A 24,434-nucleotide genomic window follows, 5' to 3' on the forward strand; every position below is an offset into this window, starting at 1 on the left:
TATTCCAGCAGAATTCTGCGCTGAAATCCATTTCTCAAAAGAGCAAACTGATTTTTTTATATTCAATTTTAAAATCTGACATGGGGATAGACATTTTGTCAATTTCCCAGCTGCCCCAAGTCATGTGACGTGTGCCTGCACTTCAGGAGAGAAATGCTTTCTGGCAGGCTGCTGTTTTTCCTTCTCAATGTAACTGAATGTGTCTCAGTGGGACATGGGTTTTTACTTTTGAGTGCTGTTCTTAGATCTACCAGGCAGCTGTTATCTTGTGTTAGGGAGCTGTTATCTGGTTACCTTCCCATTGTTCTTTTGTTTGGCTATCAGAGCACAAGTCACATGACTTGGGGCAGCTGGGAAATTGACAATATGTCTATCCCCATGTCAGATTTCAAAACTGAATATAAAAAAATCTGTTTGCTCTTTTGAGAAATGGATTTCAGTGCAGAATTCTGCTGGAGAAGCACTATCAACTGATTCATTTTGAAAATGTTTTTTTCCCATGACAGTATCCCTTTAATGTTGATTAAATTAAGGTTTTATTTTTATTTCAATCTGATATTGTTTTTCTCTGGTCAGCTGTGACCACTTTCAATTTTCATTGATTTTTGTCCTTCAGTTATTTGGTCCAGCATTTCTGTACTTTTCACAAAAAATTTTTTTTTAAAAGAAATGTCGCCATCCAATACAAATTATTATATTTTCTGTTAAACTTGAGTAAAAGAGATGGACATACAAACATAGATATAACTCCTTCATCTTTGACTGTAAGCAGATACCTGTTGATTATGTTAAAGGGGTGGTTTACCTTTTAAAGGGCATGTAAAGTCTAAAATAGAATAAGGCTAGAAATGCTGTATTTTGTATACTAAACATAAACATGAACTTACTGCACCACAAACCTAATCAAACAAATAATTTATGCTTTCAAAGTTGGCTATAGGGGGTCATCATCTTGTAACTTTGTCAAACATGTTTGCAAGACTAAGACTGTGCACATGCTCAGTGTGGTCTGGACTACTTAGGGATCGTCATAAACAAAGTTGCTTGAGTTCTGCATGGCTGGGAAGTAAGGTGGGGGCTTACCCTGCTGTTCATAAGTATGATTGTTTCCCTGCTCAGCAGTTAGGGACTGTCTGACAATTCCTATCCACAGCAGTAAATGGAGAATTTCACTGCATACAGTCGGGTTTCTTATAAAAACAGTACACATTTTTTAATTAAAGTATATTGGAGATATGTTTCTTTTTCATCAAAGAAAGTAGAAATGGGATTTTATTTGCCTTTACATGCCCTTTAAGCTAACTTTTAGTATGCTATAGAATGGCTAATTCAAAGCATCTTTTCAATTGGCCTTCATTTTATTATAGTTTTTGTATTATTTGCCGCCTTCTTTTTCTGACTCTTTGCAGCTTTCAAAGGGGGGGTCACTGACTTCATGTAAAAACAGATGCACTGTAAGGCTACACATTTTAGCCCCAATGCTGCAAAAAGCCTGAATCCAAATTGCTAACATTGCAAACCTAAACCTTGCATTAAGCAAGTATTCTTTAGCAAGAAAATTACTTCTGATACTAAACCATAGAACATTTGTGTAGTGTATAGGCAAGGGCTTGATTGCCATATCAGATTTGTTTTCATTTGGTAAGTCATCTTTGGAGGATATTATTAAAAGACCAACACCAGATTAGTTTGTAAGTGCCTATTGTATGCATAAAAATGCTTCTATAAAACAATTGGCCTTCCTCCCTGAAAAACTCAAGTTTGGGATTTTTCTTGGAGAATTTATATTTTCATGTAAATATAATCATGCTGATATTGTTCCCTTTTTAGTTTAATGTTCTCATAAATATTTTTGAGGCCAAATCTGTCCTAATCTGGGCCTTCTGGACTCCATTGATCTTTTACTGCCTGTGGGTCAAAAAAACCTTAACTTTATTGTAAGGGCTTCCTGAAGAATCCTATTGTTAGGTGTTTGGTAGAAAATTAACTCTTATACTAACAAGTTATGTTTAACACCTAACTATAGCAAACGGTGAACCCATAATATTTTTTAAAATAAGTATATTCAATAATTTTGGTTACAAAGTTTAAAATGACAGTCCACAAGTGCAAAAAAGAACCAGGTCTTACGGGAAAGGATAGAGGGTTTTGGTAGATCAGAAGTGTATGTGTATGGATATACATACATTGGAACTGATGATCTTGGAAGTAAAATAAATCCTACACCAACAAGATAATTTTACATGAAAGGCTATATATATATAAAACAAGATAAATCGTAGGGCAATATTGTTCAGTTTGTCCCAGCCTACTATGTTTAATTTTTTATTCATTATTTAAGGAACATGTATGCTTTATGCAAGGGGGCATATTTATATTAGTGCTGCTAGGCTAAGGATGGTTTAGGGGATTTTTGGTCAGTAAAAAATATTGCAGTACTTTATTACATATAAGGGTAGGACTACACGGCCGTTTTACGACGTGTTGCGACAAAACGCTGGGGACAAATTGTATGCGACGGTAATAAGGTAAGTGAATGCATTGTCTGATGAAGTCGCAGCGTTGATCTTACACGACTGTAGGTTGCAGATGCTGTGCGTATAGTCTACATTCGATGGTCGCGTCGGATCAACGCTGTGACTTCATCCAACAATGCATTCACTTACCTTATTTTCGTCGTTTACAATTTGTCGCAGCACATCAGATTGCACCAAAAACACCTGTGTAGTCCTACCCTAAAGCTGACACTTTCGTATTGATAAGAGAAAAATTTCCGTATCACTATTGTTATGCCAAAACAGGATGCACCATTGTTTCAGTATTCAGCCAGGATTCGCCGGAAAAAACTGTTTTAACCACATGCTGGTCACGTGGTTATCTTTATACTTTTCCGACCATGATGTGCATATGTTAATTTGGATTCTGTTGAGTATTTGGCCAAATCTTTCACAAAGGATTTGGGGGTTCAGGCGAATCCTAAAATTCGATGCATCCCTATATTTAGCTGTTGGAGGCTGTAACATACTCTCAACAATAAAGTGTAAGCAATAGGCAGCGGGTTCCCCATCTGCACAGGCAGAACACTTCTCTTGGATGGTAAGAATCCACAGGTACTATTCTGTCTAAAACCACTGCAATGTCAGAATGCCAGATGTTACATAGACCAAAGAACTTACATTTCAAGAGCTCACAACAATAATCTGTAGGACAGTGCCAACAAAAGTGCACTCCTTTGGTGGAAATATGAAAGGGTTGATGGTTATTAAACTAGGTTGAGGCCACTAGAAGTTCCTCTAGTGCTCTGGCAGGCCCATCCAACCTTGTTTCAAACATATAAAGTTACATAGTTAAATTGGGTTGAAAAAAGACAAAGTCCATCAAGTTCAACCCCTCCAAATGAAAACCCAGCACCCATACACTCACCCCTCCCTACTTTTAATTAAATTCTATATACCCATATCTATACTAACTATAGAGCTTAGTATCACAATAGCCTTTGATATTATGTCTGTCCAAAAAATCATCCAAGCCATTCTTAAAGGCATTAACTGAATCAGCCATCAGAACATCACCCGGCAGTGCATTCCACAACCTGACTGTGAAGAACCCCCTACGTTGCTTCAAATGAAAGTTCTTTTCTTCTAGTCTAAAGGGGTGGCCTCTGGTAAGGTGATCCACTTTATGGTTAAAAAGGTCCCCTGCTATTTGTCTATAATGTCCTCTAATATACTTGTAAAGTGTAATCATGTCCCCTCGCAAGCGCCTTTTTTCCAGAGAAAACAACCCCAACCTTGACAGTCTACCCTCATAATTTAAGTCTTCCATCCCTCTAACCAATTTAGTTGCACGTCTCTGCACTCTCTCCAGCTCATTTATATCCCTCTTAAGGACTGGAGTCCAAAACTGCACTGCATACTCCGGATGAGGCCTTACCAGGGACCTATAAAGAGGCATAATTATGTTTTCATCCCTTGAGTTAATGCCCTTTTTTTATTTGCTTTAGTAGCCACAGAATGACACTGCCCAGAATTAGACAACGTGTTATCTACAAAGACCCCTAGATCCTTCTCATTTAAGGAAACACAACACACTGCCATTTAGTGTATAACTTGCATATTATTTATTATTTTTGCCAAAGTGCATAACCTTGCATTTATCAACATTGAACCTCATTTTCCAGTTTGCTGCCCAGTTTTCCAATTTAGACAAATCACTCTGCATAGTGGCAGCATCCTGCATGGAACCTTTAGTTCTGCACAATTTAGTATCATCTGCAAAAATAGAAACAGTACTTTCAATGCCCACCTCCAGGTCATTAATAAACAAGTTAAAAAGAAAGGGACCTAGTACAGAGCCCTGCGGTACTCCACTAACAACACTGGTCCAATTAGAAAATGTTCCATTTACCACCACTCTTTGTAGTCTATCTTTTAGCCAGTTCTCTATCCAGGTACAAATACTATGTTCCAGGCCAACATTCCTTAATTTAACCAGTAACCTTTTGTGTGGCACTGTATCAAATGCTTTAGCAAATTCTTAAGTAAATCACATCCACTGCCATCCCAGAATTGAGGTCTCTACTTACCTTCTCATAAAAAGAAATTAAGTTAGTCTGGCAAGATCTATTACGCATAAAACCATGCTGGCACAAACTCATAGTATTATGATTTGCTATGAAGTCCAGTATCTTATCCTTTATTAACCCTTCGAAAAGCTTTCCTACCACTGACGTCAGACTAACTGGCCTAAAGTTTTGAGGCTGAGAACGGGATCCTTTTTTGAAGAGGCACCACATTAGCAATTCGCCAGTCTCTCGGCACTATGCCAGATCTCAATGAATCCTGAAAAATTAAGTAAAGAGGTTTGGTAATCACAGAGCTAAGCTCGCTAATTACCCTGGGATGAATACCATCTGGCCCCGGACCCTTGTTAATCTTAACATGTTCTAGTCTCTTTTGAATTTCTTCACGTGTGAACCATGCATCATTAGTTGTATTACTAGAATTGGGACTGTTAAGAAGGAAACCTTCACTAACTGGTTCCTCATTTGTGTAAACAGATGAAAAATATGAGTTCAGAATCTGCGCTTTTATTTTGTTTTCATCAACCAGGACCCCCCTCTGATAGTAAGGGTCCCACCCCTTCCTGCTTAATTTTTTTACTATTAACATATTTAAAAAATAATTTTAGATTTTTTTTTTTTACTATATCAATTTTAGCTTGCCTTATAGCTTCTTTGCATGATTTATTGCCCTCCTTGTACCTTATAAATGTTTCGGCTGTACCAGCTAACTTGAAAGCCTTAAAAGCACGTCTATTCTTACCAACCTCAACACCAATGCTTCTATTGAACCAAAAAGGTTTTGCTTTGCAACGACGTTCCTTGCTTACAAGTGGAATATACTGACAAGAAGCAGCATTTTAAAGACTTCCCATTTTTGTTCTGTGTTTAAGCCTGTGAAAAGCATTTCCCACTTAATATGTTGCAGAGAAGCCCTTATACTGTCAAAGTTTGCACGTCTGAAATTTAGTGTATTAGTTACTCCCTTATAGAATTGCTTCTGCAACAGAATCTCAAAGGAGACCATGTTATGATCACTATTCCCTAAATGCTCACCCACACAAATGTTAGAGATGAGTTCAGTATTGTTAGTTATTACAAGGTCCAAAAGAGAGTTATTCCTAGTAGGTTCTTGAACGAGCTGGAATAAAAAGTTGAAAGTGGATTGAAAGCTGTATGCAGCCAGATCTATTTAGTCTAATTCGTTAATATGAAGGCAAAATTAATCTCTCATCACCAGCATTATTTTACTACATTTGTGCCACTGTGTTAAGTTCTTCTAAAGCAATTTACTTAGAGTCTGCATAAGATATTTTGTAAAAGACAATTGGTCGTTCCACTCCATATTAATCATCCTCATTTTGTTTGAATAACCTTTTATTTATTGGTTCTCACATTCCTACACCTCATAAGTTTCTATAAATAACAGTAACATCTTACAAATATGGCAAAATATTATGGAATGTTTATTACAATATACCAAATCTAAAATTGAAAGACATATCTAGAAAAAAAAAATTACATCCTATAAAATACATTTTTACAGAAAAAAATTGACAAAAAATTATATAAGGCTGATAAAATCTTCTTTAAGGCATTTGGAGCATATGCATCTCATGTTCATTTATGAAATACATGTTGTAAAGCATTTCTTCACAGCATCTCTGAGAAGAAAAAACAAAACAAAAAATTACTTAAAACAATGTGTACAGCATGAAATTGAAATCTTAAAGGGGTGGTTCACCTACAAATTAACTTTTAGTATGTTGTAGAATGGTCAGTTCTAAGCTGCTTTTCAATTGGTCTTCATTATTTAAATTTTATCGTTTTCAAATGGTTTGCCTTCTTCTTCTGACTCTTTCCAGCTTTCAAAAAAGCTAGCAACAAACCCCACATAAACCAAGTTCCACCTACTTAACTGCTAGTTTGTGTAGTGCATACAAGAAGTATAGCCAAAAATGTTGGTACTACACTCATGGGTTAATAAGTGACTCCAGACAACGTGTATGGGGCCTCAAAGTTTCTAATGGTGGCCCTGGGAGTAACTAAAAGGAGAGCAGACACCACAGAGGAGGGGCTGGTATGAACCACATCCTGTTATCCCCTCCCTGCATTTACATTGCACATTACAAGGACAGTACAACTAAAGATCTTTATGTAAATAACTCCATTCTACTCCCATCCAATAACACCTATCCTGAACAAATCCTCTATGAAGCTAGCTGGACAAAAAAGTCCAGCTAGGAGATTGGAAAGTGCACCTAAGAGCTGTTAGAATGCATGTCGCCTTTTCTTTTGGAATGCTGCACATAATCGGAAAGGGCATTTATGTGTAAATCAATACAAATAATTTACTTTTTTCCAAGACAGAAGTGTTATTGGATATTTTTACTGTTACTGGTCCTTTAAGACAGAGAAGGAAGCACAAGGTTTCTTTTGATCTGACTACTGTATATTACATCCAGGCATTACCCTACGGACTTTGGGTGCTCGTAGGGCTGAACGTTTGAATTCCACATTCTACTCAATATCAAGGAAACACATACTAGAGATATCTGAGCTGAACCATATGCGCAATATGTTGGCTCTCTAAATATACATGTTAATGATAACTGAACAAAGCACAAAATTAGTTACCTTGCAAATGGGATGAAAGAAATGCTGTACCTGGAAGCACGGAAAAATGCGTTATTATTTTATGTATTCATTTGAGAAGCAACAAATTCAGGTCTTCATTTTGAACAGAGGTAAAAATTATCCCAGAAACATATTTCAGTAAACCCATAACATTAAAGAGCTTCTATAACCTATTGAGAGCAGACTTACCATGCCATTGCAAAAAACTGCAAAATACAGAACAATAATGCAAGTCCTTTGATCTTCCACTACAAAGAAAAATGTAATGGCACATATGTTAGAATAAATAAAGCACTACTTATTGATGTATTGCTAAATATGCTCACATGCCCCACAGAGTGGTTGACCACCACTACTCCTGCAGTTACATTAAATAGTAAAAACAATAGCTTATCTGAAAGCTGTCGCATTGTGAAGTGCTGGCTCCTTCTCAAAGCACATGATCAGGTAAATTGACCTGAGATGGCTGCCTACACACCAATATTACAACTAAAAGAAAGCATTTATTGGTTCAAGCATAACATTTTAAATAGTAAAATAAATAATTTGCAATAGACACAGTGTAATTTAGAAATTTAAAACTACACAATCCCTTTAAAAAAGAAGGAAAGCAACAGAGGCAGTTTATTGCTACAACGCTATATTTATTCTGCAGAATGCTTTACCCTACCTGAGTAAACAGCTCTAGAAGCTCTCTCTGTTTGTTTAGGATAGCAGCTGCCATATTAGCTAGGTGTGACATCACTTCCTGACTGAGTCTCTCCCTGCCTTATCATAGTTCTGGTCTCAGACTACAGCACTACAACGGGAGGAGAGACGGGGGAAAAGGGAGCAAACTGACCATGGTCATGGTGTGCCCTGGAGGTTTATGCTGAAAGAAGGAAGTCTGATACAGAAGCCCATGTGTACACAATAGAAGGAAATGAGGTGTTTCTTTTGACAGAGGACTCAGAGCAGCATTACTTTGAGGGTTTACTGGTGTATTTATTTAAACCTTTCTGATAAAGCTTACTTAATTTAAGGCTTTCCTTTAAGGGCTGTGGCACATGGGCATTTTGTCTATTGCTGCAGACAAATGCACAGTCATCTCATTCTCAAATAAGGAAACCAATATCAACTTGGTGACAACAGACATTAGACAGTAAATAATTTTAGTTATACTTACCCACAGAGCAGCACATAACGTTAATACCAGACAAAGCTGGAAAAAGAAGTTACATGTTAATATAAAACATCTTAAGAAAACGATTGGGCAGGCATGTAGCAATCACAATCTACAATAATGTGGTTAGCAAAGATGTGGGAGAAAACTAAGACAGTGAATGAAGCAAACATTATGCCTATACTGTATGTGCTTGCAAAATAATGCATTGAAGTGGGTTTGCGATTTTGGCAGATCAAAACAGATCATATTAATGAAAATTCCCAAGACTTCATTACAGACTTGAGGAGGTCTTGCCTGATTTCAGTATTGGTTCTCTAAATAACATTTGGCAAAACCCAGGGATATACAGACAATTTTTGACTTCCATGTTTATAGCTGCTAAAGAAAAATTAAGCAGGGCACATCTATTGTGATATAAAAACTAATGGAAAAATCATGAAAACTAGCTGAGCTTTATTTGTAGAATTTACGTTAAATGAGCCATTGTTTGATCTGTTTTTCATTGTATACATACCAACATAACAATTGTGGCGATTAAACGAGTCATCTCAAACATCTTTTTTAATTGCTTCAAAGGGCCCATGAGAAAAAATGTGCTAAAAAAAAGAAAGTAGGAATTTTGAGACCTTTTTGAGACCTTTTTATGTCTTTTGTTATAAGACTGTGTGTTATTATTTAAAGTCATCTTTGTGGTAAATATATTTAAGTCAAAGTCCTTTCAAAGATAAAGATAAAATACTCTATATTTTAACAATATCATGGGCATTCACAGAGAAGGCTTGTGTGGAGCAAGGATGTTCTCCCCTCAAATTAAATACAATGGCATCCTACAAGGTGCATCTGTTTTCTGCTATGTAACTTGGGCCTCAAATGGCTGCCTCATAGCTACATAGCAGTTTGTTTATATAAACTATAGTATTCTTTCTGAAGCAAACATATAATTTTTACCAATGCAAGACAACAGTACATTATGTTTTTATGATTTTAGAACACTTACATTTTTTGGTGTTACTGTTCCTTTTAATTTTTTTTTTTATTGGAGGGTGTGTGGTTCAGACGGGAGAGGAACTGGATGGCCACAAAAAAGTGCGGGGTGACGAACCCAGCAAAAATGCCCTGAGGAGAACACTGCAGCATGTTTGCCAGAGAGGAGGAAGCTATATATTATTAAACCTGCAAAAAGCCTTAATGTAGGCAAAAGTCACTGAGCCCCCCCCCCCCATTGGAGAATCCACACAAAAGAGCTATCTAACCTGGCCAGAAAGCACAGATCCAAAACTGTAAAGTTGATAATGCCCTAAGACTTCTAATTTCAGCAGACACATTACAAGAACTTTTGAAGCTAGGGATGTATCAACTCTATAAATGTGTTTCTTTATAAGAAAGTCTATGTCTAGAAATACTGTATTCAGCCATAGAACTGGATGACGATACAATTTTTGTACAAAAGTAGTAATGTAATGTTACAGAACTGCACCTGACTAAATGTTACTTTAGCAGGGATCTGAAATACACATAAAAGTATGAGGGAGAAAGGATTGAGCTAAGAAGCTGGGGGTCAATAACTATTGTCAACAAATATCAGTTAAAAACATGACCGTCAGTAATTCTGATTGAAGACTGCCTCAGAAGCAAAGACACCCATTCTTAAAGGGTAGAGAGTGTAGATGAAGCACAATAATGGAACCCTTAAAAATACCTTCCAAGAGATGCAACGTTTCCAATAGTATAAAAAATTGCAAATAGAGCCAGTCCTTTCCCTGGAACCCAAAGGAGACAAGTACCCTAAAATAAAGACATAAATGAATGAATGAATTCAAAAGTTAAAAAACACATTGCAGTACATTTAGGAACTATTTTTATTATCTTCATCATCATCATGTATTTACAGACTGCCAACTATATTCAGATTTCATACAAATATTAACTGATAAAGTAGATAAAGATGGCCCTGCTCATTAAAGCTTACAATATAAAAGAAGAAGGGGTTAAGGGACATAAGGTGAAGGGTTGGAATCATACAAAGTCATGAAAATGTAAAACAATGGTCAGACAATCCTAAAAGACATCTTATCTCCTAACGGTGTCCCAGATTTTCACATACACCAATTAAATTTTCTTTGGATAAGCCATGCTTTTCATTCATACATTTTCATTAACCACGAATGCATGAAATTCCTTCCTCTCACTTTGCGGCTGTTTATAGCAACAACAAATCATTAACAATCCATTAAAACTGGCTACTTTTTTTTTATTACAAGTGCATTTATTCACTGAAATTTGCAATATAACAAAGTATTACTCTAGCCAAATATCCAAATGAAATGAAAATGGAATTAAAACTCTGTTTGACAGGGGCAGAACTACCGGGGGTGCGAGCGGGCCAGGGCCCGCACCCCCTCAGGGCCCCCCGGCAGTCCGCGCGCCACTTAGCGGCGCATATTCCCGGGGCAGTTCCGGGTGTACGGAGGGGGGCGGGGGCCCGGCTGCGCCAGGGCCCGTCCCCCTCTAGTTCCGTTTCTGCTGTTTGATATTGTGAAATACAGGAGTAACTTGATTATCTCCCTCTCTGCAGATATATATATATATATATATATATATATAATACACAAAAGCCATGAATATCTTGTAAGGTATATCCTTATAAACAGTGACTACTGATGTCATCAGTTATAAACGGTGAGTAGTGATGTCATTTTTGTCACATGACTCACTAAAACTTGTGTATTATATTAAATAAAGTACCCCTTGTTGGAAAATATGAGGATATCAGAAGTCACCTCAGGGTTCCATGCACTCGGCCTTCATTTTACAATAGTGGGTACTATATATATATATATATATATTCGATACATTGAAGACGGCACGTGTGTTGTTGCCGAAACGTTGAATAAATAAATATTTTTATTTTTCCATTTAACAAGACCTAGGAGTGCGGCTTTTTTGTATCGATTACATTTCCTTTTTGACCTGCACCCAGGTGGTTGGCCATTGGGTTGAGAGTGCACTGGATAGGGGATTCTTAAATATATATATATATATATATATATATATATATATATATATATATATATATATATATATATATATATATATATATATATATATATATATAAAATCACAGGGTTTTAGTGAAAAAACAAAAAATTTTTTATTATTAAGCCTGTTTGTTTGTTTTTCTCCTGACGAAGATCCCTGTGGGGGATCGAAACGTTGAGGATTAATAATAAAACATTTTTTGTTTTTTCACTAAAACCCTGTGAGTGCCGCAATCCTTTTTCACTGCTTATTTCCCATGCTGGCACCCAGGTATTTTGTCTACGGAGTGCACCATTCCTTTTTTTTTTATTTATTTGTATTTACACACATGCACACATAAACAGAGTTAAGGGCTTACCAGAATGGAGCAAGCAACACCAATCACAAAGCAAGCGATAAAGCCTTTGATTCTTGTACCCCAGCTTAGTGAACTTGTTTCTATTACCTGTAAACACAGAGGAAACTTCTTAATTTCTGAAACAGAATAAAGAAGATAAAATATACATATCATAGAAATCCCTATAGCTTTGTTTATTATACACTTCTAATCAGCAATTTAAAGGGATTGTTCACCTTCCAAACACTTTTTTCCATTCAGTTGTTTTCAGATTGTTCACCAGAAATAACTTTTTCAATGCTTTCCATAGCCATTTTTAGTTTTTCCAAAATGTCTCCTGTGCTTCAGCCTGGCAGCTCAGTAATCCAAGTGCAGATTTTAAACTGTTACAATTTGCAATATTTAGCTGATACATTGCTCAGCAGGATCTGCATAATATTAGTAACTATTGTATCAACTCTAACAGCTGCCTTTAAAAAAACTCAGGGATTTTGCTCAGCAGGGCCAAAGATAACAAAAGTATCGACTAATGCAGTGCTGTCCAATTTATATGGTACAGAGGGCCGGAATTTTTCTAATCTACATGGTGGAGGGCCGATAACAGAAGCCAGTGTTAGCCACTCCCTGTTTTTAGACCACACCCACTTTAAACCACACCCATATTACTGCAAGACCATGTCCACATTAATAGCACACCAAAAAAAAAACAGATGGTTGGTGCTCACTGCAGGTATCAGGGCCGGAACTAGGGGTAGGCAGAGTAGGCGGTTTTCTAGGACGCCATCATTGAGGGGCGCTCTTTTAATGTTTTTTTTTAATTTTTTTTCAAGTGTTTATTTAATAATTTGTTTCAGTAATCATGGTCACTCAGTTGGGTTGAATCCCCCTCCTTCACCTTCTCCTCTTGCCAACAAGTAAAAGCTCCTTCTGTGTGGTGTGGCAGTGCAGCGCGACGTGCGTATACGTGTCAATGACGTCACTGATGCAAGTGGGTGGCAGAGAGTTGGCGGCCTACTTGGTGTGGCTCACGCTTGCTGCTCTCAGCCTTGCACAGTTGCACTGAACTGAAGACATTCTTTATATTACTGCGAAAGTGTGAAGCTTCCTGCTGGCACAGCCAGGTACAGATTGGGCTGGGCGCTGGCACAGGTACATAAATACTTGGGGGCAATATGATGTGATCAGATTTTTGGCTGCTGCTGGCACAGGTAAAGATTGGGGGCAATATGATGGCTGCTGGAGGGCTGTATGATGGATGGCTGCTGGCACAGGGGGGCCTGTATTATGGATGTCTGCTGGACTTGCTGGTAAAGGTACAAGGGGCAGTAATATAAATGAAAAGGTGTTGTACATTTTCTTGTTTTCTTTATTTAAAAACCATCATGGTAAGGAGGGAAATGGTAATTCAGGGCAGGGGGGCGCTGATTAAAGCTCTTGCCTAGGGTGCCAAACTACCTTGGCCCGGCACCGGCAGGGATGCCACTCATATGTGAAAAAAGTTAAGTCATATTAAGACATACCCTTAAATCCATATGCCTCCTCCTCCCCTGTGTATAATACAGTACCCCAGCATATGATTAAACACCTTAGGGGCCCCTAACAATAGTTTCAAATGCTAACAACCCCGCAGAACAAATACCAGACTTACATTCCATAGGGATCATAGGTCAGGCAGAGTATGGCAAACACAGGGGCGCAAAGAGCAGGCTAAGTATGGCACACACAGAGAGCATAGGGCAGGCAGAGTATGGCACACACAGGGAGCATAGGGAAGGCAGAACAGAGCAGGAGACAGGAAAATCAGGACCACTCTAATATGTACTACATACAGTGACACAGTGCTGGTGCACCATTAGCATTTTGAATAAAGTGTGAACAGGTGAACAATGTGGGCAGTTTCAGTCTGGGTCTCAGGTGTGAACAGTACAGGGCTTTAGGATATAAACAATAGAGGTGTCACAAGTGTGAACAATACAGTTGGACACCCCTGGACTAATGTATCATTTAGAACAGTTTACAGCTTCGTTGACCCCCATCCAGAGTGGTTTCAGAAAGACACAAGAAAAATAATAATAAGTTCAACAACCAGCTTTTTAAAAAGGATTTTCATACAGTGTCGGAATGGCCCACCAGGATACCAGGAAAACTCCCGGTGGGCCCTCCTCCTTCTAAGCATTTGTTACAATTTCATGTTCTTTCCCTGATTCTTTATGGAAACAAAAAGGCCAAATAGATTGAAAAATAGAGTATATCATGTAAAGAAAAAGTGCTAAGAAAATAGAAAGGTTAAGTGAGAAGTGGAAGAAAATAATATTGGAGAATGGGCCCATGGTCTAGGTTTTCTGGTGGTCTCCAGGCATCCCAGTCCGACACTGTTTTCATACTACTGCTGTACTTTATGGAATGTTTTAATAAATGAAGACAACATTGGGCCATTTGAGCAAAATTCTGTATGCATAATATATGTAAAGCTATCCATATTTCTTTTAAAAAAATAACAGAAACTTGCTATCAAGCAAATTAGTGATGTGCGGGCCGGCCCGATACCCATGGGACCCGCAGGTTCGGGCTGACCTCGCACTCTTTGCGGATGGCGGGCGTCAAATGCCGGCTTCCTCTTTTATAGACGCTGCACTTGCTCGCCCTGCCCCTTTTGTGACATCATCAGCGGGGCGGGCGGCACAGGTCTATAAAAGGAACCTGGAAGTTGGATGCAGGCGGGCGCGGGCTAAGGGAGGGTGGGTTAGGGTCGGGGAAATCCCAATCCGCACATTACTACAAGCAATGTTATTACACACCAGGTCCAGAATGGTGTAAATAATAATGTTATTTTCTGAATTAGGTGCACATTAATTGATCTTAGTATCATTGTAATGGAACTCCGATTGTGATGGACAGTATAAAAGTCAAAAACAGAGCTTTATACAGTAAGTACACCTTTCATTTTATACCAACTTTTACACCTTTATAAATAAGTCTCATTCTCTCATATTGTGACCTCAAATGGGGCAAGGTGATATGGGGAACCGAGCAATCAACCGTTGTCCATTGATGCAAAATATGGTCAAGCACATGGATGACTAAATTGTGAAAGCCTGACAGAATTAAAAACGTTCATTCATTGGTTGGTTTGTTTTGGGGTGTTAGAATTTTAAAAAGTTTTGTTAGGTGTCCCTAAGGTGTTTAATCATGTGCTGGGAGGGGGGGGGTGCTTTGTTATCCACAGGGGAGGATGATGCATATGAATTGAAGGGTATGTTTTAATATGACTTAACTTTTTTTCACATATGAGTAATAAGTGATATCCCTGCAGTGAGCACCAACAATTAGTTGTTTTGGTCTGCTACCACAATTAATGTGGACATGATCTTGTGGTAACATGGGTGTGGTTTAAAACAGGGAGTGGTCACCAATGGCTTCCATTATCAGCCCTCCACCATGTAGGCCAGAAAAATTCTGGCCCTCAGTACCACAGAAGTTGGACAGCACTGCTTTAAGTCATTAGTCTCTATATTCTTAAAAAAAAACTGCCCTGGATTTTAGAAAAGCCATCTGTGTGTATTATTAGGTTTTTGATTCTGATAAGCAAAGCAAAGCATGCTTAAACTCTAAAACTCTAGATTTTACTAAATGATGCCAGAAGACAGAATAGAGCTAAGCAGTGCATGGCAGAAAAGTCCAATGTTGTAATGTTGTGAGATATTAAAATGATGTTGTAACTTACACTGAATCTGTCTCTTTGGTATTTTAGTGGAAAAAATGAGGAAGAGCCAGTTGAAATCTGCAAAGGGAGCAATTGCCCAGGACCCACCACCACAGGGGACTCACAGAACAAATCCCTTAGTTTAATCAGCTGGAAAAGCTTGATAACCCCTGTAAATAACCCTTTTAATACCATTGGCATCTAGTCCAACCCTGCCGAGTATGCATGGTGTCAACTGAAAATAAGAAGTAATTATTAAAACACCACCTCAAAAAGATCAGTAAATATAAAGTTACTGGGTGTGATCCTCCTTAAAGGAACAGTAACATAAAAAAATTAAAGTGTTTTAAAGTAATAAAAATATAATGCAGTGTTGCCCTGCACTGGTAAAACTGGTGTGTTTGCTTCAGATACACTACTATTGTTTATATAAATAAGCTTCTGTGTAGCAATGGGGGCAGCCATTTAAAGGAGAAAATGCTCAAATTACACAGCAGATAATCTCTGTAGAACATAATGGTGTTATCAATTATCCACTATTTAATCCGTGCTATGTAGCCTTTCTTCAATTTCTGCCATTGCTATACAACAGCTTGTTTATATGAACTATAGTAATGTTCTGAAGCAAACAGATTCGTTTTACCAGTGCAGGGTAACAGTACATGATATTTTCATTACTTTAAAACACTTTTAATTTTTTGCTTTTACTGTTCCTTTAAGTACTTTTACATTATATTACAAAGAAAACTCAATTTCCTTTAAGAGCCAACATGTGAAGCATCCCCAGTGAATATAATAGATTGTTTTTTTCCTCTTAGATCAATGCTCCTTTTAGGAAAAAATGCACCAACTTGATGAACTTTGCAGTGCAGCCATTCTTCCTACCTCTCCCAGACAACCCTATAGAAAATGTAAACATTACATTGCATTACAGCAAGAGAAAAGAGTTGGTGACGTGTATAAATGAAGAATAACAATTTTCTCTGTTGTTCCAGAAAGGAAAGAACTTATACAGTAAGTGTTCAGGGATAGCTGGTGGAGGACGAAAGATAATGGAGGACTGATGGCCAAGAAGGGGAGCTGTAGTGTGTGAGGATACATGGAAAGTGTCTGTATGAGGATTGACAAGCTTCCATGTTCATACAGGAGAAGTGTTTTTAGAGGAGGATGTACTAATATTAACAATGTGTTACTTCTAGTGTTTGTGTGTGAGTTTGAGTAGGGAAAGGACAATATTGCCACATTTTTTATGGCATCCATTCCAATGGGATCATAACCCTCAGGGGAAGTTAAAACCAATATTTTGTATGGAACAGGAGGGCCTGGATAGAACACTTGTACTGTAACCCATTGGAAAAAGAGGGTTTCTGATAGGGCACTTTGAATGCCTGCCAATGTGATCTCAGAGTATGGATACCCCAGAATATGATCAACTCCCTGAATAATTTAACCCTTAATCATAAAATGAAGGATGCTGAAGTTGTAGTCCAGCAATATCTAGAGATCCAAGGTAAACAAGCTAAGAGTGATCCTATAACTGCAAGTATTCCAAGCTTGATTCAGACCTGTGACTTCGACGCAGCTGAATATAATGGGCGGCAATGTAGAAAGGAACATCCCCGTAAGATTTCCGCAGGGCTCTGTAATGCACTAGTGATCGGCTGCTGCCCTCATATTAAAGTTCATTGTTGATCTGCCATGTTCACTGCCGTGCCACAATCTGTATTCAACTAAAATTACCTCTTCAAAGCCGTTCCTGTCCTCGTTATCCTGCCCACTTAAGACTTTCTTTAGCTTATCCATGGCGTGTGTTGGCTTAGTCCACCCGGTTCAACAGGGTATTTCCTCCTTTACAGGTGCTACAATTGTTCAGTATCAATAGAACAGAGATGTCGTCACCAGGAAGGTTTCCAGCAACACCCACCGCCCAGAACACGGAAGCTCTCGCTCTCTGCCAATGGTCGCGCTGCAATAAAGTTTGTTGTGTGAAGAGGGAAGAACTGAGTGAAGAGGCGGCGGGTTGCAAGAGGGTTGGTACCTGGCGAGGAAGGGGCGGTATGAGGTCGCTCCGAACCAGCAGTCTCTACTGTGCTCTGCAATTTGTAAGTTCACGTGTTTCGGCTTTACATCACTAACTGGAGAGTAGCGGACATGGGTATTGGCAAAACAAGGTTACAACATTCAGTTCTCTATAGTGAAAATAGAAATGGTGGGCTTATGGGTCGGACCAGTTGTTCTTGTGTGGTCTCCAGCTTTCCCTGTGATGCTAACTCGCCATTAGATTCCTCATAGCAAACAAAGCTCAATTACATTTAGTCCTGACTAGTGCCAGCAACGCATTGTGCAAAATGGGCACAGTTGCATGGTTATGTTAGCCATACACCCAAGGAAATGGGCACTTACACTGCATTAAACACAAAAAAAGTGGCAGCACTATGTTGAAGGAAGCGTCAGTCTTTGTGCCTCTGAGTCAAACCTCTGCACTACAACACAACTATAAAGCAATTCCAGCATATTTTCTTCCCTTAAAATCTGTATAATGGGTAGTTTTCCTCCCTGGGGACTAAATACAGAAGAAGCAGACCCTGCAGTTGCAGGAAGGCTTAGTCAAGCACTAATTAATGATCATTTTTAATATATCTTCGTAGAATAGGCCAACATACCAAAAAATATCTTTGCCTGTTTTAATAACTCTTAAGATGGCCATAGACGCACAGATTCGATCATTCGTACGATTTTCCTATTGTGTGTGGAGTGTCCCGACATTTATCTTGCCATGCCGATCGGTCGCGGACAGGTTAGAAAATATTTGTTGGCTGCGGATCATATCTCTGCATGTATTGGCGATTTTCAGTGGGAGACTGTCACCAGCTTGGTCGGACATAAACTTTCGTACAATTGCTGTAGGGTGAGAACAACGGCTGATGTTCTTTTACTGCTTTATTTGGTCTGAATGGTTAGTGGCAGGTCGGGAGATGAAGATGTATGATCGTTTGTCCGATATTGAGGTAAAATCTTTGCGTCTATGGCCAGCTTTACAGGCCTGGTTCATGAGATAACCCTTTTTAAATAATAATTACTTGTGTTATTATCTGTCTCTCAGCATGTTATGACTGTCTTATTTTTTTTTTTTAATGTTTGTCAGTTCCCCCATTTTAGAGTGAGAGAGCGAGACAGAGATGGTTGGTTGTTGATTGGCTGCCAGGGATTGAAAATGTGGCTAATCAGGGACAATGGTGACAAGTGACCCACACTTCAGTACCGAACTTGCACATTAAGGACATACAGTGTGCCGAAAGCTTGTTGCACTGCACATGGCCAATGTTCGAGGCACACAGGGAGGGTGGGCAGCAGGGGCTATCATCAGTAAGAGAGAGAAAGAAAGAGAGAGATTAAAAGACAGATGGAAATAAAGAAATATATGATTGCTGCTGCAGCAGTAAACAAAGGAGTTATGTGTAAACTGGATTTTATGGGTCTTTTGTTTGTATACTAATCAATGGCAGACTTTACTTGTCTCTTAACATGTGCGTGCCAAAGTGTTGGAATTTCAGTAAAAACAACAACCCCCTCTCGCAACTCACAAGTGTTTAGCTACAGTAGGCTGTATTCATGAGGGAATGTAATGTCTGGGTTTGAGTTGAGTGTCTTGATAAATACAAAGATGATTGTCTCTGCTTTGTTAAATTACCTGAAAGGAAGCGAATCGATAGCGTAACTACCAGGGTGCAATCACACCTGGGTCTGCACCCCATTGGTGCCGTTGAAGCTATAATACAGCAATATTGCTGACAGAGCTTAAAGGGGAATTCTTCCCCTCCAACTAATAAAAACCCCTACCCTCCATAGTCCCCCCTCCCTGCTGACCCCCCCGGCACTGGTATTAACACATGTAAATGCCCCTAAGCCTGTAATTACCCCTCGTTGCAGAGTCAGCGGAGCTCACGGTCACCATCTTCAACGCTTCAGTAATCTTCAGTAAGTAATCACCGTATCGGCGCATTCGCAGTTGGAGCAGTCTTCCACTTTGTGATAACTGCGCATGTGCCGAAAGTGACTAAAATTACAAAAGCACTGGAAGAGGACCCGAAGAGTACTGAGGCGCCCGGAAGATGGCGCCCATGAGCTCCGCTGTTCTGAGTCTGCAACAAGGGGTAATTACAGGCTAAGGGGCATTTACAGGTGTTAACACCTGTTGCGGGGGAGGAGGGACTAGGAGGAGGGTAGGTGTTTTTATTAGTTGGGGGTTGAATTCTCCTTTAATGGGACTTAACGATGTAGAGCCCATATTTGCATGTCAAGTATAAAATAAGATACATAGAATGCAATTTTTCTAATAACTAAATTAAATAAACAGGGATCCAAAGTTGTTCATGGCTCTCTTCTTGGCTGTTCCTACTGTGAGATACTATATTTGCTGGTTTTGGGCAAACAAATAACCATACATACGTAAAATAGATTCAGGTTTTGGCGTTACTAGTCCTTTACCAATTTTAATTTGCTTTGATTTGTCTTTTGTACTGTAGTCTTTAAAGTCAATACAAAGGCTCAACGACATTCACTGGAGATAATGTTTAACGCTAGTTTTACTTGTTTTTTATCTCCCTTGTTCAACGTAAGTGAATAGGACTTTCTGCCCTTTTCATACCATTTGCTTTAATCATGAAAAATCTATGATATTTGTTATTTCTTTAGAGGTAGATAATGGGGTTACCAGTACACACTCCCCTCCCATCACCCTTTGTTGTGACTGTTTTGTTAACAGAGGTCTATTATTCAGGGGTATTATCTGTGCACTGGTAAACCTATTATCTAACTCTGAAGGACCAGTAATGGAGTATCTTAAATTTCTCTGTAATCCTTGTTTAGCTAAAAAATAAATCCATGTTGATCTGTGGATTTCATTTAAATGAATTAAATAAATTTTATTATATCTGGTGTGAATTGCTGGACTGTTGTGTAAGTGTGCATGGTACATCCACTATTTAATTCTAGTGAATCTCTGTTTCTTTTTATAGTTTATAATTACATTATGCTTGGTTTTTTTTGTGCCAAGGTATACTTTTAGTATACCTTTAGTATACTTTGACTCCCTTGCAATTCTTGAAATTCAGCCAGTTTCTCTTTCAGCATGAAAATCTCATTGCAGAGTAATGTAGTATTATTGATTTATGCATTTGACTTTGCAAAATTGAAAAGATAGTTCAGTTTCACACTGTATGGATATTTTGGGGAATATTTACTAAAGTGTGAAATGTCAAATTTCACAACTTTTAAAAACCAAAACTTGCCATGACATTGTCAATTTACTAAGAAGCAAGTACAACCTTCAAATTGAGGGCCAGTTACACCACAGCGAAACATATTGAAAAAATGCGACAATTTATCAAACACCCAAAATGTATCAAACACTGTAAAATGTTGGTACATTAAGCTTATTAAGCTTACAATGGCATAAGATTTTAACTGAATATGTGATATCGACATGAATTAGCCTGACATATTGATGTCAAATGTAGCAGAGTTAGACAAGGAGATATAAAAAATTAAACTTTAGCAGATATTCTTAACAGAAACCATTATGTATCAGTCACAATACTAAAGTAGCCCTGTAACATCAATATTTTTTAGTTTTATTTTAAAGGGTTATAGTGTAAATTTTATGCCTGTGTCAGATCTAGATTAGCCCATGGCCTACTATGATACTTTCAGGCCTATATAACCTTTGAACACTGGTTCATCCCTATGCTATTTTCTATCTTTAACTAAGCAAGCACAAACATATATCATGTAACTGTAATCATTTATAAGATGCAGCTTTCAGTTAATGTAACAGTATAAAAGCAGAACCTAAAAGCCAACGCTTAGCTATTTGGTTATTATGAAATCACGTTAGGAACGAAAAAGCAGTAGGCCTAATAAGTCTGGTAAAACTAAAAAAGATGTTTTTTTTTTTTCTTTCTTTGTTTTTTTCTTTTGCTTTCAGCTTGAATATTTTGCTTATGTACGCTTAAAGAAAAACTATTGCACAGGCACATAATGAGTCTCAAGGCTAGTTAGATAAGGTGGACGCTGGTTCTATAAACAATATGTTATGTTATGGTACAGTCTTGAGCTTCAAGGTTAATTAGAATAAGAACTAAAATCATTTTGGAAAAAAGGTAATCACGCCTTTATGCTGAATGTAACCAATCATATATTGCTAATCTTTTCTACACTGATGTAATATTATAAAGATATATGTAACAGTCAGTTTGGGTTAGAGAACGTTCTCCCGAGCACCTGTCTGGTTTTCAGAGCTCGTTAAATTATTATCTCCACATGAGTTTTGGTAGGTCACATGTTCACAACTCCTACTACTGTTGTATAGTAAATGCTTACAAAAACAAAAGTCATCCGAGAAGAAAAACTGTGACATGCTGCTTACACTTTTCAGACTGATAATGCCCACTAAAAATCACCAGTACTGGTGCAGTCATATTTCCTATTTAAGTAAAGGGACAGGGTAGTATTGGTATACACTACTTTTCTGCTGGCTGTACTTTAATGCCACTACCTAGTGGTGTTTTTCAGGATACTGGACAGAACAAAATACAGCCGTAAAGCTTTCTGAACTGTATAATCATTGTAACTGGTCAATTCTTGTAATAAAGGCCTCAGATATACTATAAGTAGTTCCTAGTGTATAGCTCAATAAAATGGCTAAAAGTATTATATTCATGTGCACAATAGCACAACATTATGTAAAAATGCAACATATATAAGTGAAGGCTAAAGTTATTCTATTTTTAATAAATGCATATACAACATAGACTCTTTAGGAACCTATAACCAGCTGTGTAAACCCAAGAAACTCCATGTGGCCCATGATATGTGTACACTTGTGTAAGACCCAGTTATCCACCCCCCCCCCCCCCTGCATTTCCTTACTAGGCAGGGTAGGTAAACCAAAGATACCATTGATCCTTAATAAAATATAATTTCCATATATTCAGTACAGATTTTAGAGGTTTTACAGTTAAAGTAACTGCAATTGACTTATCCTTTCTTTTCTCCGGTACTTTTTAAACATAGAAGTCAGTTCACTTCATGCAAAAGACAGATCAGATAATCAGCTGGCTACTGCTACATTGTTGCAAAAGGCAAAGCCACCTAGCCGGAAAATCACAAAAATAGCATTTTGAGGTTGACATCCCATTTAAGAGAGTGGCACACTACCCACATCTTTCTGCAGGCAGACTACACACCTAGCTTGTCACTTAAAGGAGAAGGAAAGCTACTGAGGCATTTTATTGCCAATAGATTAGCTGCAATAGTGCAAGCTAGAATACTATATTTATTCTGTAGAATGTTTTACCATACCTGAGTAAAAAGCTCTAGAAACTCTCTGTTTGTTTAGGATAGGAGCTGCAGTATTAATGTGGTGTGACATCACTTCCTGCCTGAGTCTCTCCCTGCTCTTGGCTCAGATTACAGTAGAGAAGGGAGGGGTGGGGGGAGAGGAGCAAACTGAGCATGCTCTTGCCCAGGGCAATGAGGTTTAAGCTGAAGGCAGGAAGTCTGATACAGAAGCCCATGTGTACACAATAGAAGGAAAGAAATGCTGTGTTTCTTTTGACAGGGGACTCCGAGCAACATTACTTTGGGGGTTTACTGGTGTATTTATAGAGACCTTTCTGATAAGGCTTACTTAGTTTTAACCTTTCCTTCTCCTTTAAATCTTAACTCCTAGTTGAGAAGATCACTTGCATCCCATAACCTGTACAATAGTTCTTCCATGCAGCTATTCAGTTGCATTTGGAGATGGAAATCCTTCTCTGTTTGTGAGCAGCGATTCTCTGCCATTAGCTTAAACATAAACTCTGCTAATTCAGTTAATTCAGTGTGTTTTTATTTCTCAGTGTGAGAAATAAAAACACACTGAATTTACTGTGGGTCTCCAACGTTTATGTTTAAGCTGATTTACAAGTTTTGTGGCTGGACGGGGCTGCTACTCTGTTGAGGACACCCTAAACATTGAGTGAAGGACCACCAAAAATCTAAAAAGGAATTGTCTGCCATTACTTGTACTGTATCTGTGTTTTCCTTGCTTCTGCATGGGAAGTGGTTGCAAGCAATTACGATTTTAACCATTGCAGTTCTCCCTTTATGTTGGTCAAACTAACTCAAGCCATAGGTGAGGTGGAATGTGTTCAGTGTCTTAGGGGCAGATTTATTAAGGTTCGAGTTGTGTTTTCCATGAAAATTCGAGTTTTTGAGTTGTATTTTTTGGTTCAAACTCACATTTTCGGTTTAAACACAAAACTCTTATTTTTTCAAAATGTATTATTTAGGGATGCACCAAATACAGGATATGGTTCGGGATTTGCCTTTTTCAGCAGGATTTGGATTCGGCCGAATCCTAAAGCTCGGCCGAACCGGATCCTAATTTGCATATGTAAATTAGGGGCGGGATGGGAACAGCGTGACTTTTTGTCAAAAAAACAAGGAAGTAAAAAATGTTTTCCCCTTCCCCAAGCAGGTTCGGTATCCGGCCGAATCTCTTGTGAAGGATTCAGGGGTTCGGCCAAACCCAAAATAGTGGATTTTGGGCGAAAACTCGGATAATAAGAGCAATTCGAGTTTTTGGTTCCTGGGACTCGAACTCGCAGAATCTAATTTTTCCCATTTGTGTTTTATTTTTAAATAAGATTTAAGTTGAGTTCATTCAAAATCATTGGAGGTATTAAAAACTCTAGCACTCGACCTTTGATAAATAACCCCTCTAATGTAAGAACTATCATCTATGGATTTTGAAGTCATAATAAAAATGCAATTTCATTCCGTTGGTAGTGAGCATTCATGATGTACCATTTAAAAAAAATATAGCCTTATAAACAAGAGACATCCAATTCTAAAATATTTATGTATTCAATACTAGTAACCACACAAATAATGCAAGACTCGTTATTGTCAGGGAGCCGGGAGGTCCCTCCAGGGAGGTAGTCAGGAT

The 24,434-nt window shown here is 38.2% G+C and overlaps 2 protein-coding genes across 2 annotated transcripts in view; one reads left to right on the forward strand and one right to left on the reverse strand.

Annotated features, from left to right (window-relative positions):
• Window positions 1-5,920: 5,920 nt before the first annotated feature.
• On the reverse strand, window positions 5,921-17,361 carry sft2d2.L (SFT2 domain containing 2 L homeolog). The gene is given in 8 exon segments (NM_001096580.1): window positions 5,921-6,225; window positions 7,199-7,228; window positions 7,388-7,446; window positions 8,364-8,399; window positions 8,878-8,959; window positions 10,063-10,148; window positions 11,761-11,847; window positions 17,183-17,361. Coding segments are annotated over 8 exon segments (483 nt in total). The 5' UTR covers window positions 17,246-17,361; the 3' UTR covers window positions 5,921-6,185.
• Window positions 17,332-24,434, forward strand: part of c3orf52.L (chromosome 3 open reading frame 52 L homeolog) — a 36,338-nt gene continuing 29,235 nt past the window's right edge. The window contains exon 1 of the mRNA XM_041581960.1: window positions 17,332-17,544. Within this exon, the coding sequence (XP_041437894.1) occupies window positions 17,332-17,544 (213 nt within the window). The remainder of the gene's footprint in view (window positions 17,545-24,434) is intronic.

The sequence above is a fragment of the Xenopus laevis genome, chromosome 2L, assembly GCF_017654675.1.
Source record: "Xenopus laevis strain J_2021 chromosome 2L, Xenopus_laevis_v10.1, whole genome shotgun sequence".
NCBI classification, from domain to species: Eukaryota; Metazoa; Chordata; class Amphibia; order Anura; family Pipidae; genus Xenopus; species Xenopus laevis.